Source organism: Lepidothrix coronata, unplaced genomic scaffold, assembly GCF_001604755.1.
Source record: "Lepidothrix coronata isolate B3197 unplaced genomic scaffold, Lepidothrix_coronata-1.0 Scaffold5, whole genome shotgun sequence".
NCBI classification, from domain to species: Eukaryota; Metazoa; Chordata; class Aves; order Passeriformes; family Pipridae; genus Lepidothrix; species Lepidothrix coronata.
The window spans coordinates 10,777,694-10,792,945 of record NW_016690185.1 but is presented as its reverse complement, the minus strand read 5'-3'; the positions used below and the strand labels follow the sequence as shown (position 1 = coordinate 10,792,945).

Below are 15,252 nucleotides of genomic sequence, written 5' to 3'. Positions count from 1 at the left end.
GATAAAAAATACTTGGAGAACTTACTAAGGTTGAAAACAGTTGTTCTGACATCAGGGGTTTGCATTTCAATTTTTTGTATATGGTGTTATTTTAACTCTTGAGGACATATACAAATTTTAGAGTAAAAAAAATTCTTTGAGTTCACTCTTAGATAAAGTCTAAATTTTAGCTTTTTTTTTAATGGTAAAATATTGACCAGGAAAAAAATAGTCAATTTAAATTGTTTTGTAATGAATGCCACTGGAAAATAAGTGCTAGTTAGCTTTTATTGGAGAACATTTTTTTTTAAAGATTTCCATACATTCTATTTGGTATAAATCTTCTATTCACTTCTATTCACTCCCTTTAAATTTAACAATGTAGAAGAAGTCACCAGAAGAATGAACAGGCAAACCCAAGAGAAAATAGATCAAGGGTCTGATGCAGGTAGCAGTTAAAAAGAAGGGTAGTACAAGGGAGGAAACTGGAATAAAAATTAAGAAAATAAAGCAGAAATACCAGAAGTAGACCGCAAAGGAGAAAGTGATATGATGGATATATGACGAAGAAAAAACCCTGAATGCAAAGGAAAATATGCTGTTATATTGTTAGGAGACCAGAAATGTATGGAAACAGAAATGAGTTCCTGTCACAATGATACTGAAAGCCTGTCAGAGCAGCAGTATGTCCAAGGTAAAGCATCAAGCTAACCAGCAGGAATTAGTTGCTTGAGCTAAACTCTGCATTAATACAGCCAGCCATAGGACCTCTGATTAGAAGTTAGCAGCATGGGCAGTGAAATCTCAGGTCTGTGCACCTAGGTGTATGCAAATCCCAAAAATCTTTCTAGAGTGCAGGTGTACTACTTGCTATTAAAGCACCTACTACAGTGATGTCAGCATATTAAAATTTACTGTTTCTATTTTAAGCAATAACAAAACTTGTCCATATAAGCAGCCAGTTAATACACTATTACCAGACAAGACATTACCTTAATTTTTTCAGTTAAACCACCAACAAACAGCACGGCATTGACATCTACATCCAGAATGGTATATCCAGGTGGAGAGACAGCACTGAATGTGGCTGGCACAATGCTGGCTTTAGGACCATCCAGAGCTCGCACTGATATTGTGCCATTTTTCCCAGTCCTAGAGATTTAAAAACAATAATATAAGCATAAAAAGTCAGTAGTTACAGCAAACATAGGAAAAGTCCATTTTATATGGTGTCTTTTAACAGAGGCATGAATTAGTGATCTGATTATACTCCATTTTGATACAAATGAGCAGACTAATATGCCTGCATAAGTTAAAGACATGATTACAGAACCAGACTTTTTTCTCACCTGAATGTCCTTTTTGAACAAAATTCACTATACACATGGAGCTTGACTAAAAAAAAGAAATTGCATTTTTTTAATTACTGTGATGAAATTAGTGTTAAGTAGTTGTTTCTTGACATAACAAATGTCGCAGGTAAGGTTCCAAATGAAATTTCTGAATTTCATGAGGTTTATTAGATTATATTTGAATTGAAATGAATGATCATGTGATAAAGTGCTTCAGTTTCCTTCACTGTGATGCACAGAGTTTGCATTTTTTGCAGTGGAGCTCTCTGGTTGCTTATCAAACAGGCACAAACCCCATTACAATTAAGAATGTTCCTGCACAGTCCTCTATGAATCACATCAAATACTGATGGTAACAACAGTAAGAACAGACTTTGCCATTTGTTAACAGTTTCTGAATCAGTTTGCTTTCTACTTCTTGGGTTATATTAATGTAGTAACTGGCACAGAAAGAGTTTGCTGACATGTATTTACAACAGAAGGAATAGACTGTGGAAAGATGATTCCTCCTAGTCTTTCAGATATATAGAAAGGTATTTCAAAGGAAACTTGAATAATTTTGAATCCTTTGCAATAAATTGCTTAATATTGCTTCAGCTTACAGCAGTATGGATAGTAGCTTTTCACAGAAAGGTGACTACTTAACAGAAGTAAGCTATTAGGTACTTTTAGTCACACTTTAAATGAGTGTTTCGTCCCAAACAGATGGATCATAATCAACACACATAATTTATGGGGCCATAATATGATTGTAGAAATAAACGTGGAATACGACCTAAATTTTGCCATTAAGTATTTAGTATGTTTAGTATTGTGGTAAAGGTATGGTGGGGAGGTGAGGCAGAGGGTCATCAAATATTGTGGATTTATAGATAACTTTGGAAATCGCTACTTTATCTCATTTTTAATAGGATGCTGGATTTCCCATGATGACTGTCATGTTGATTTGGAAATTCCTAACATGTATGCCAGATCTTGAAATCTAACTAGCACTGAAACACACAGCATGGATACCATTGGAACTTTGCTAACTTACACATTTCATACTTAATGTAGAAAAGCACCATTTAAAACAAAACTCTCTTTTTCTCTTCTTTACAAAGAGTGTATACCTATCAAGAATGACTATCAATTTTTTTAGATTACATGTGATATTTTACTGGTTACCTAATTAGACTCTAAAAATTAATCAGTGCCTGTTCTCAAGCTAGACAAAATGGTGATTTTTCTCAGAAAAATTTTTTATATCTGTATTTGTGAAAAAAGTTTCTAGGGAAAGAAAGAAATACAATTAAATATAGTTTATAAAATTCATAAAAAAATTTCCATATAGTGTTTTTCTAGATAAAAAGTTACATGCCCATCCCATCAAGATACTGCCAAGTCCCAACCAGAAAAGTAAAAACAAAATTCCTTTGATTTTCTAAAATCCTGAACTTTGTTGCATGCAAAGATGCAAAATTCCTTTTTGCCTAATTAGAAAACAAAAAAACAAACCCAAAACTAACATGACTGGCTTGGAATGTTGAAATAAGAAGCAAACTAAAAGTTAAATAAATCTTTACTTTAAGAACTTACATGTAGAGCACAGCAAGGAAAACTACAGAACTTAGGCTATTGAATAAGCTAAATGAAGACACTGACATCCTGTATTTAGGGAATTCCTTGATTTAGAATAGAGAGTAATAAGATCTCCTCCAAGCCTCCTTTTCTCTAGGCTAAACAATCCCAGCTCCCTCAGCGCTCCTCACAGAACTTATGTTCCAGACCCTTTCTCAGCTCCATTGCCCTTCTCTGGACACACTCCAGCATCTCAATGTCTTTCCTGTAGTGAGGGGCCCAGAATGGAAAACAGGATTCGAGATGTGGCCTCAGCAGTGCTGAGTACAGGGGGATGATCACTTTGATTATCCTCCTGGTCACACTATTGCTGATAAAGGTCAGGATGTCATTGGCCTTCTTGACCATGTGGGCACACTGCTGGCTCATGTTCAACCATCGTTGACTGGCACCCCCAGGTCCTCCTCCTGGGCTACTCTGCCCCCAGCCTGTAGTGCTGACTGGGGTTGTTGTGACCCAAGTGCAGGACCGGGCACTTGGCCTCAATACAGTTGGACTCAGCCCATCGATCCAGCCTGTCCAGATCCCTCTGCAGCGCCTTCTGCCCTCCAGCAGATCAACACTCCCACCCAAATTGGTGTTATCTAAAAACTGACTGAGGGTGCCTGTGATCCCCTTGTCCAGGTCGTTGATGAAGATGTTAAATAGAACGGACTCCAACAGTGACCGCGGGGAACACCACTTGTGACTGGCCATCAGCTGGATGTAACTCCATTCACCATCAGTCTCTGGACTCAATCATCCACACAGTTTTTGAACCAGCAAACAGTGCACCTGCCCAAGCCCTGAGCAGCCAGTTTCTCCAGGAGAACATTGTGGGAAATGGTGTCGAAGGCTTTGCTAAAGTCTAGGTGGACGACATCCATAGCTTTTCCCTTATCCACTAAGTGGGTCACCTTTTCATAGAAGGAGATCAGGTTGGTGAAGCAGGACCTGCCTTTTGTAAACCCACGCTGGCTGGGCCTGATCCCCTGGTTGTCCTGTGCATGTCGTGTGATTGCTCTCAAGATGATCTGCTCTAAGACCTTCCCTGGCACCAAGGTCAGACTGACAGCCCTGTCATCCCCTGAATCCTCTTTCTGACCCTTCTTATAGATGGGTGTCACATTTACCAACTTTCAGTCACCTGGGATGTCCCCAGTTGAACAGGACTTCTGGTAAATGATTGAAAGTGGCCTGGTGAGATCTTCTGCCAGCTCCCTCAGTTGTCCTGGGTGAATCCCATTCCCATGGACTTGTGTGCGTCTAAGTTGCAACTGGTTTATTACAGAAGGTTTATTGATGTGAAGCCCTTTAAAGGATAAAAGTTTTCAATGTAATAACTGTCAAAAGACAAAGTTACTAAAAACCTTTCTAAAACTGTGAAAATCTGATGCTTTCTGAAAGTTATTGGCAAGTAACTTTCTGAAAGTTCCAGTCTATATTGTGCTGAAATCAGGATTCCAGTTTAAAAACATTCAAGTGCAATAATGCAAAAGTCACTGAGCAGACTGACACATTTTAGGGTGTCTAATAATTCACAAATAGTATGTATGTCTTTCATCTTCAAACAGACTGAAATGCTAACAATGGAGTCTCTGCCATAAATAATTCTCTCTTATTTATGGAGGACAATGGAGCTTAAAGGAAGATCCTGGCTAACTTGACAGCAAAAAGACATTTCTATCCTGTGCATGACAAGTCATCAGGTTAGAAGATATTGTTCTAGTGATAGTCAGTTCTGTAAAACTGGAGGATTACAGAAGATGTACCAACACTGTCTGGCTGACATGCAAAAAGGCACTGATTAGGGCACTAAATTGGGAGGAGCTGTTGACTCCCTCAAGAGCAAGGAGGCCCTGCACAGAGACCTTAAAAAATCAGAAATGGGTGATCACCAACTGTATGAAGTCTAACAAGGGCAAGTTTCTGCACCTGGGATGGGGCACTCCTGGTTGTGTATACCAACTGGGAAACAAGAGGCTGGAGAGCAGCACTGTGGAAAGAGACCTGAGAGTCCTGGTCAACAGCAAGTTGAATATGTCAGCAGTGCCCTGGCAGCCAGGAGGGCCAACTGTGTCCTGGGGACAGGGAAAGCATAGCCAGCTGGTGGAAGGAGGTGATTGTCCTACTCTACTCTGCTCTGGTGTGGCCTCACCTTGAACATTGTGTACAGTTTTGGGCACCACATTATAAAAAAGACATTAAGCTATTGGAGACCAGCCAAAGAAGGGCCACAAAGATGGTGAAGGGTCTGTAGGGGAAGCCATGGTCACTTGTTCTGTTCAGCCTGGAGAAGAGGAGACTGAGGGAAGACCTCATTGCAGTCTTCAACATCCTCATGAGGGGAAGAAGAGGGGCAAGTACATATCTCTTCACTCTTGTGACCAGTGACAGAACTCGAGGAAATGGCATGAAGCTGAATCAGGGGACGTTTAGGTTAGATATCAGGGAAAAGTTTTTTTACCCAGAGGGTGGTTGAGCACTGGAACAGGTTCTCCACGGAAGTGGTAACAGAAACAAGCCTGTCTAAGTTCAAGAAGAATTTGGACAATGCTCTCAGGCACATAGAGTGATTCTTGGGGTGACTTCATGATCCTTGCGGGTCCCTTCCAGCTCAGCATATTCTATGATTCCATGAAAAATTTATGCAATATCATACATGCAGTGTTTGCTCTTTAGGAGATGCATGAGGTAAATGAGATGACTTTTGAGAGTAATCAACATTAGACTACAAAACACCATGTAGAAACCTCTGCTCCTTGACCCCTTTAAAGCACAGAAAAACTTCACTGAAAAACATGGCTTAGAAATGCTACAGTAGTTTAAGACTGAATTCTTGCTGAGTTACACTGGATGTGTCTAAAGTGAACTTGTGATTCAAGCATCCTTTGTCCTCAAAGGAAGGGCACTGCTTAAACTCTGTCATTAACAATCAAAACAATGGTAATACTTAAATTACAGTTGATTAAAATCAAAACTAATCAGGTTCTGCTCCTAATTGAGGCCTGCTGAATTGAAGTGACATTGCTTTACTGATCTAGTGAGTCTCAAAAATATTCTCTCATCCATTTGACTGTCTCACAAAATTGACATTATCTGCATGTTGTAAATCTCCTTTAAATTATTTTGTCACATACTGTTATGCCAGATTTTCCTTTGTTAATTGAAACTTTGATTGATTGCAGTTCTTGATGCCAATTAGATTTGCCTCTGTAAGCAGGTAACTCTGTAAGTGACATTTGTTAAACTCCTGTACCATCAAAGTATAGGGAATTCCTTTATTTATTCCTATAGGAATAAATAAATTTTACTTCAATTCCATTAAAAAGAATTCAAAATATTTCCTTTCTAACCTCTGCATATACAATAAAATGCAAAGGATCAGTGGGCTTTAAATAAAAAGGTGATGAAAATTAAAAGTGTCCCTGGAAAACAGATGCAGTTATTATCAATTTAGCCTTAAATAACTGGAAATTTTGGTGCAGGCATCAACTGAACACCTCTGAACATTACTCAACAGTCAGATTTTTCATATTTATATTTCATTTAGAATGCTGAGTAACCTTAAGAATTTCCCAACTTCTGTGCCACCACATGTCTTTTTTGTTTAAGTCCCTTTGGGATCCTTGATTAAGAACTCCTATCAACCTATGGTGGGTTTAACACCATATCATTAATATTGTTAATGCTTGCCACCAGTGAAAACTATGGCAAAATTCAGCAAGGCCAAAATTTCATCTTATGTCCACATTCTAAACACATGCCCTGCTCCAGCTGTTCAGGTGGTTATGTCAGGCTGAAAAAGTCTGTGGCTGGAACTGAGCAGAAATTAAAAGAAAACGTGTGAGGCAAAGAAATGAGTAAAACTCTTCAACAGCTTATGAAGGGAGTTAGAGAAAAGCTATCAAATGGACTAAAATATTCAAAGTTGAAGACTCTTCTATAGGGTACATTTTTTGAAGTCTGCCTTAAGAATGCAAAATCAGTTCCAAGCTCATCATCTTAATCCCACAAATCCAACTAATGCCTCTGCAGTGTAATTCTCCCAAACACTGCTATGTACTTTTGATTTGTGCAGCTGTAATCGTTCTAAATAGCTGATCCAGCACTTTATTCAAAACTAATGGCAAGCACACCCTATATATCCGGAACAACCAGCTAATAGGTAATGGGCTTTTGTAGCATGCGTGAATTTTATACCATGTCCTGGCTCCATATTCTGCTGAAGCAGCTTTCTTGTAAATGAAAGCCTGGCATTACTGTGTCATGAAGCTGCTTTAGTATGCATAATATGAACTGGTGAAGATTTCAACAATTTGTATTATACCCCAGTTTGTATTTTCCTAGCAATAAGGTTTCATTAAGCCAGCTTCTGGAGATGGTCCCATAATTTTATTTAATTCTCTGCTCGGAATGCCTGATTTCTGTGATTTCACTAAATTATTTAAACTGGATGCCATTTCCTCCTCTGAGAGCTATGCATGTAACCAAAATTAGAGTGCTTTGTTTTCTTTCTCCTTCATTCTCTCATTTTCTGACTATATTGTCTGTGCTATGCTTAGTACTCTGTGAAATTAACTGTAATGATGCAGGAGAAATTACTCAGTTTTCTATCAAATTACAATACAGATGATGTTATCTAAATTGGTGAGATCTGTTTAAGATAAAGGCTATAAAGTTATGCAATCCTTATGCTGTAATTACTACACCATATGTCATATGTTTGGTATTTGAGTGGAAAATATAAGCTTCAGCTAACAAATTTGGAATTTGAATATTTATGTATCTATATTTCTAAAGTTCAAAAGCATTAAACAATGGATCTCAAACTACAAAATGTATTTTAGCTTTCCAGAATATTTCCTCCTTTAATTTTCATAAACTCTATNCAGTTCGATAAGACATTTTGTCTATGGAAACAGCATTTTGAGTTGAGAATCAAGATACTGCTGTATGACAGACCACTCATTTGCAGTACTGTCTCAAGACCAGAAATTCAGAAAAGATGCTCCTCTTTAAAACTCAAGGAGAAAGGCATAGTAGTTATCCATTTGAGTGCCAAAACCTGTAACTGATTTTAAAAGGAAGCTAGGCGAAGAAGAGAATTGATAGAGTGACAGGTAAATAGAAGGGAATATAATCAGTCATAGATTCTTGATGCTAGAGGGGAACTATATGATTAAAATGAATTCCTGACACAGAACAATTCACATTTCAAAAGTAATTGTAGTGTATACACTTTTGGTACTAACGGATGTAGGTTCAAAAGCTTTCATTAAACCAAACTAGAATTTCTCATATTAGCCATTTTTTCTAAAATCTTGGAAATGAAATATATACTTACCTGGAGGCTTCAATACGGTACCAAAACCCATCATCAATCGTCAAATCTGGATACTCAACTCGTCCAACTCCAGATCCTACATCCCACAGGAAGCTCACCTTGCCTTTGCGCATCTCTATGGCCAAGAAGTCAGTCTACATGTAAAATACAAAAAGCAATCTCATACTTTAATTAAGGAAGTTTTCCAGAAACCTTCACATTTCAGGTCTAATGAGGCATGAAGCCCAGATATAGACACTAGAGTATGAACATTAATTCTCACAGTGATCTAAAATGACTCTCTTTTTCCTCCTTTCATTGGTTCAAACAAGGAATCTTAAGCCAAACATGGCAAATGATTTCTCTCAGTGATGAGAGAAGTGAGTAAATGACTGCCAGACTTATATAAATGTTAATATTTTAGCCCTTGAGAGAGGGATTAAACTCGGAAAAATATTGTTGAAATATCCCCTGGATGGCAGAAAGATGTTGGGATACACGATGACATCTAGCCTTTTCATTTTGTATTAGGTAAATAAAATACATAGTTTAAAATGTTGGTAATAGAATACTTTTTCCACTTACTGAATTATTTTTGGTTATTCTAGAAGTTTACCTCCTACAGGCCTCATGGGAAACTGAATCAGTCACCATTGCTATGCTTGAAATTGTAGTCTTGACTTAAAATGACAATAAATAGAAGCTTTGACAGATGCAATGTGATTAGATACATCGTTCCCAAGGGAAAATGTACAACCAACTCCAAAATTACTCTAGTTACACCAAGAATTTTAAAGCTCTAATGTAGTTCATGTATGAGCCTGCTATTTCATATTTAGTTAAAATAAAGATATATGTTAAAAATTTGCTGGTCATATATTAGAAGTTTCTATATTAATACCAAAGACAGTATATGTCTAGATTAACTTAGACCCTCTACTACTGCCTTGAAGCCTCTGTGAGAAAAAAAAAGCCTTTCTCATCCTCTATATTTGTCAGTAGTCTGATCTGATCGAGCAACTCTGACATGAAAAGCAGGAGACAGACTCACAAACTTGGCACTTCCAAGGTAAAAAAGCAGATTGTCAGCAACTATAGTCTTCACATTGACAATGACGGTGTTGTATGTTCCCTTCTTTATTTCTGGTCTGTATGTGCGAATACAATTGCCTCCAGAGGACACGGACACTTTGATCTTCAAAAAAAGAGCATAGCAGAAAGAATTCAGTTCAGTGCTTATTATTCCAGAATTAACTATGGATGCTTCCAACTAATTATAAAAATATAGTTTTTTTCTTCACATTTTTTTGTTACATGTACCAAGGAGTTGCTTGGGTATGCAGGGGAGGTAGAAATGGAATTTTCTTTCTGGAATTGTTTATTAACAGGAAATAAAAGCCTTTTCTGGCATTCAGATTTGAAAGAACAAACTGTATAGACTAAAAATAGCTAGAAGGTATAATGGTCTAACGCAAGCAGCAGTGGAATTCTAGCAGTACAGACAGTCTGTAAGTGGAATATACAGACAGGAAAATAAACAGCATTCCTAAAGGAATCACAGTATATTGCTATAGGGTAGTCAGAATGATCTATTTTTCTGTTGTAATATCTTTGATTATGCCAATTTAAGACACTTTTTCACTATTATTTTTAAACCAACGGTTGTGTCTATCACTGGTTTTACATAGTCCATAATGGAGTTGGCATTCATAACTAAGTTTTATTTTCACAGCTGAGTGACATATGCATTTGGATACATGTACTAGTTTCCTCAGGCTCTGAGCACAGATAAAAACACTTTACTGTTTGCTTTCATAATGCCAGCACAGACATAATGACAGTACAATGGTATTCAATCCCAGCTAGACATGTTTATGCATTAGAGGAAATGCACATAATAGTATCATCTTATGCTTAGGGCAAACTTTGGTAAAAAGGAGATCCATTAGAGGACCAAATTCACAATTTCCCTATCACAGAAATGCTGAGCAGTTAATTGCTTCAAAGCCTTTAGTAAAACATACCATTACTGTAGCCTGTCTTTCTACTCTGTGCAAATTTCATCAAGTATATGGAATGCACTTCTTTCACAGTGTCCTAGTATCCTGTAGATTGCTTCTTTCCACTATTTTTCAACCATTTTTGAGGAAGATTTCTTAAGTACCATCTTCAAGATTTTTTTCCCTTTGTTATTTTGGTCACAAGCTGAATAACCTCACTATTAACCAGTTGATCCTCAAGTTGATAGCATTACTGAGTCAGGGAGGTGGACTCCAAACTCCCTAAATGGACAAGAGTCCATTTTGAGTCCTCAACGCTGCTACTGGACATAGAAAAATCAAAAATATGAGAAAAACAATTATATTCAGCAATTTCAATGAATTTGAGTTGGTGTCATTCTTGAGTAATAAAAGTTCTATGAAATGAAATCTAGGGCTTAATATAATTGCTGAAACAAAAAAATACATTTTTGTTTTCACAAAAAACCAATTATATTGTGACCTTTCTCTTGTACTATCATCTACAATACTTAAATAATAACCTTTTCAGATACATTCCTACAGATGTTATTAATTTAACAAGTGCAGGGTTGAAATGAAGAAACAAGACACAGAATGAAAATCATCAGAATATTCTCTTTTTATCTGAGAAATTATACTCCATTATTTTCTCTCTTTACTCTGTTTAGAATTAGGAAGGGTTTACACTGTGGAAAAGAAATAAAAAAGTGGAAAATAAAATCCCATCAATATTCAAAAGGTCATTTTTTTGAGAAAGAGGACTTACCGAATTGGCTTGCTTCCGAGCTTGGTTTATCAGCTCTTTTATTTGAGAAATGTTTTTCCCTAAGTTATCCTGAAGTTCTTTGATTGGCTTGATTTTATCTAACAGGCGATCTGCTTCCTTTTCTAGGGTTTTAATACTGGAATCTGCATCAGCAACTTCATAAGAAAGAACAAGGCAGAGTTTTAGAGAATAGTGGCAGAGACTAATTAGACATTGTAAAAATAAAATCCAAGAAAATTCTGCATACACAATGCTCAGATGATAATATATGCTACTATGAGGTACACATAGACCAGGAAGCTACTTGAACAGAATAAGATAATTTCAGAATATTTAGAATCAAGTTAAAACAGCAAAAGTAGCAAAAACATGGGTTAAAGCAGGATTTTGAAGATGTAACTATGCTTCAGGTCAGGATGATACTAATGGAAAACATTTCCTGTAGTGAAATACATTTATGAATGAAATATTTGCTTTCCTCTTTTTTTTAAACTCCGATTTTGAAGAAATATGTTAGATTAACAAAAACTGGTTAGTTTCCATTAGTAATTTCTGAAATAGTGTTAAAATGAATTTGAAATTAATTCTTGAATTAATTATAATGGACACAAATAGAAAAAGCTTTATTCTGGTCACAAGCTTAAGTTTCTGTATGTGTACTGAAAGCAGATTTAAACACAGTGGCAGTAAACTGCAGATGTTCTTTTTTTCATGTGCACTTAATTATTTTACATGGATATTTTTGCCCCTTTTTTCTTTAAGCTTCAAATTACTTTTTTGCCTCTCAACACAAAGCTAGTGAATAATGCCCTTTTTTGACAATTCATCAGCAGATCTAAGTATTACAACACTTGGCTAGAATGAGGGTGTGGGCTTTTGTGGATGACATTGAAAGGGGCAAACACACATTTACCAAAAGGATGTATTTTACATGAAAATAATAGTAATAGCAATAAAAATAATGCTTAGATAAAGCAGAAATTATTGCATATCTTGTTTTTGGATCATCACCCAAACACTCATACCAAACCTTCAAGATGCTTCTCAAGGTTTCATGTAAGGTAAACTAGCTGCCAAGTAAGTCACTTTATCTCAAAGTTTTCAAAAAGTGACTATTTAGCTATTTCAACGAATGTGAAACATAGAGCACCATGCAGAAGCTTTGGTGGTAAGCAGTGAATCATCGTTTACTGGAAAATGCACACTAAAAGCTGCAAGTAAGAAAAACGTACGTACAGATTTCTGCAGGCAAGATATGGAGACAAAGAAAAGAGAAAAAACAGAAGATAATGTAAGAGAACGTTTTGAAGATCTAAACAGACATGTAAAGTAAAATAAAGGACAAGATGAGTCTATAAAAAACTTTTACTGTTTGTACTCTGCACATCCACAAAATGAGAATTCAGGGCCTGAATTTTGACATAGAAGAGAGGCTATGTCTACTTCAGCATGTAGTCATGAGTGCCAACATATTCACTTTATACATCTGGAATGGTTTACTCTACATTACTTTAATCTCATTCTGTAATCTGAATATCCATTAACAATTGAAGAATGGTAGAAGCGTACTTCTGGAGAACATCTTCCAGTTAAGCTTTATCTGACATGAAACAGTTTGCAAGAGTTAAGACCACTATTCAATGCAAACAAAATAAAGGTGACTGGGGACAATCAGGACATTGTACAGCATCAATTGGAAGAGGATATTTGTCCATTGAATGAGAATGAAAACCTCCTAAATTGTATGTTTTTAGGTGCCCAGCTTCATCAAGCTGATAACAAGCTGGGGAGCCCAGGGGAGCTAAGAAATTAGTCCTTCTGTAATTTTCTAAAGACACTCTGGTTTTGTGGTCAGCCCTGATTGTGTACTCTGTAGGATAGGGTCTAACAATCTACCATAAAATGTGTTGTAATTTAGAATTAATCCGTTATCCACCATAACCAAAGTGAAAATGCTAAAGCAATTATCACATTTGATAACAGAAACCGTGGTGGGGAAAAAAAAAATAGCAGACAAAAGCCCATTCCCAGAATCTCCTTTCTTTCTTTCTTCTTAAGCATCTTCAGTGCTCTACCAAAAATAGTAATGTATAAGAAAGAAGTCATGCATTTCTCCAAGGACTGATTATCTGGTTGACTGAAGACAGGTACAGTGTGGGCTATTTTGCTTGAATCAAGTGGTGAATTGCTAGTCAGAATCTTTGATTATTCATCTCCTAAATACTTTAAAAAGTAGTCTGTGGAACAAATCTATCCATTACATTTTCATCGTGCTGACATGAGCTTTTCTTTCAACTACTAGCATTAAGATTTAAAATTCTTTTCACAGAATCACAGAATTGTTAGTTTGTCCTTTTTCATATATAAGAAGTCCAGAAAATAGAAGTGATAGAGACTCCTTTTATCCCAGCATACTGTAGAATGCTATATGAGTGCAATTCTGGAGTGTCTCTGTTTCATTTTGAGATATGAAATGAAAACCACAAACTGAAAAAAACCCACCACTAAACAACCCAAAAAGATCTTACTGTTCTTGATAGGATCCTTCACAACAGCATTTGTTTTGGCCACATCATCTGTAAGTTTACTGTAGTTGTTTTTCAACCCCAGGAGATTCTGATTGAGGTCTTTAATTTGGGCCAGGATGTCATTTGCAGTACTGTTGGCTTGTCTTGCTTTGTCCTTCGCTGCCTGTACCTTTATAGCTGTATCTGTAGGTAGAAAAGGATAATGAAGTGATAAGTACAGAAGTTTCTTCCACACATCTTAAGAATAAACTTGGGTAAAAGTTCTACTGTGTTACGTAGTTAAACACAGTTAAACTGTGTTATATAGTTCTTTGAGACTTCCTATTTCGCACATAGCAAGACATTATTACTTTAAGTTTCGACTGCAGAATCTGGCCCTTTATATCTTTTTTGGGACATCAAATGCATGCAAAGAAGAAAAAAGGCTCCAACCCCATTTGTATGCAAAGGACAAATAATTTTCAGGAAGTAAAATTGTATGCAATTTTTGTTGTTGCTGTTGACTCATTGGTTAACCTCTGATCAAGAGTCAGATATAATATTTGCTATTTAGAAATAGGAGTTTCAATCTTCTGATGTACAGAGTACAGAAATCTAACTCCGTGACAAATATTTTTGTGAATCAGGGGACCAAGGATCCATTGCCCTAGTTAATCACATACATCCATAGACATCATGGGTGACCTTGAGCAAAGCAATTAGTCTAATACTGTCCCACCTCTCTGCCTGAAAAATGGAAACCAGTGTTCTGTCTTTGGGGTGAAAACATTCAAGTTAAATGGTTTTGATTCTGCCATTGATAAATGATAAAACAGACAGCTAAATATTCAAGTAGGTACTTATTCAGATCCTGTGTAAACTGGATTGCTTTAAAACTTATCATGCAGCTCAGGTGCTGTTGTCAGGCTGAGAATACTGCACATGATGAGCCAGTAGCACAGACTGTGTGTGTTTGGCTAGGGAGCAGAGATTTTCTAAATTCCCATAGATGTGAGGAAGTGAGCAGGCAGAAAATGTGGTGGACACTCCAGCTTGCAAGGGAACTGATGTGAACTCCCACCCTATTACCACACCACAGCGGAGTCATGTTCTCTGGTTCTCTGGTTTCTTGAATCTTTGAACAAGATATATCACAGGGTCATTTCTTGTCCCTTCCTCATTGATTATTGTCCTGTCGGACAACTAATTTACTGCATTTTTTTATTCATGTCATTTATTTGCTCTGAATTTCATTCTTAATAAACATCAGCTTGTTTTGATGAGTGTCCTTGTCCCAAGAACAGGCATCCTGTAACTCTAATCTGCCAAGAGTTTAATGCATTGCTAATGATTGCATATTTCATATTTATTTTACATGTTCCATATTTAGTAATCTGTGTCCTAAGGTTAACAGGCCTTAGACATCCATTTTGTTTGACTGAGACATCTATCTGTGCACAAGAAGACAAACACTCATGTCAATATCTGTGACCAAAACCCAAGAAATGGTACACTATGAGGACAAAATATTAAACAATTTATTTTGTGAATGACTGATTCCAAGGATTACTAAATCCAAACCAAAACTTTTCAGTAAGATGGAATCTTAAAGCCACAAAAATGTACAACATGAATAGTAAATTGTTTCTCATGCCAAGGTTTTACTTGCAGTCTGAACCTTCTAGACCATCAGAAACCAGAC

At 36.6% G+C, this 15,252-nt stretch overlaps 1 protein-coding gene across 2 annotated transcripts in view; it reads right to left on the bottom strand.

Annotated features, from left to right (window-relative positions):
* Positions 1-15,252, bottom strand: part of LAMA2 (laminin subunit alpha 2) — a 275,996-nt gene that overhangs the window by 38,855 nt on the left and 221,889 nt on the right. Inside the window, exons 42-47 of one of the 2 annotated variants that reach the window (XM_017829004.1) lie at positions 13,572-13,754; positions 12,280-12,285; positions 11,044-11,198; positions 9,308-9,451; positions 8,278-8,411; positions 972-1,131 (exon numbers count right to left, since the gene is read on the bottom strand). In XM_017829004.1, the coding sequence (XP_017684493.1) occupies positions 972-1,131; positions 8,278-8,411; positions 9,308-9,451; positions 11,044-11,198; positions 12,280-12,285; positions 13,572-13,754 (782 nt within the window). The remainder of the gene's footprint in view (positions 1-971; positions 1,132-8,277; positions 8,412-9,307; positions 9,452-11,043; positions 11,199-12,279; positions 12,286-13,571; positions 13,755-15,252) is intronic. The other variant, XM_017828999.1, reaches the window with a different exon arrangement.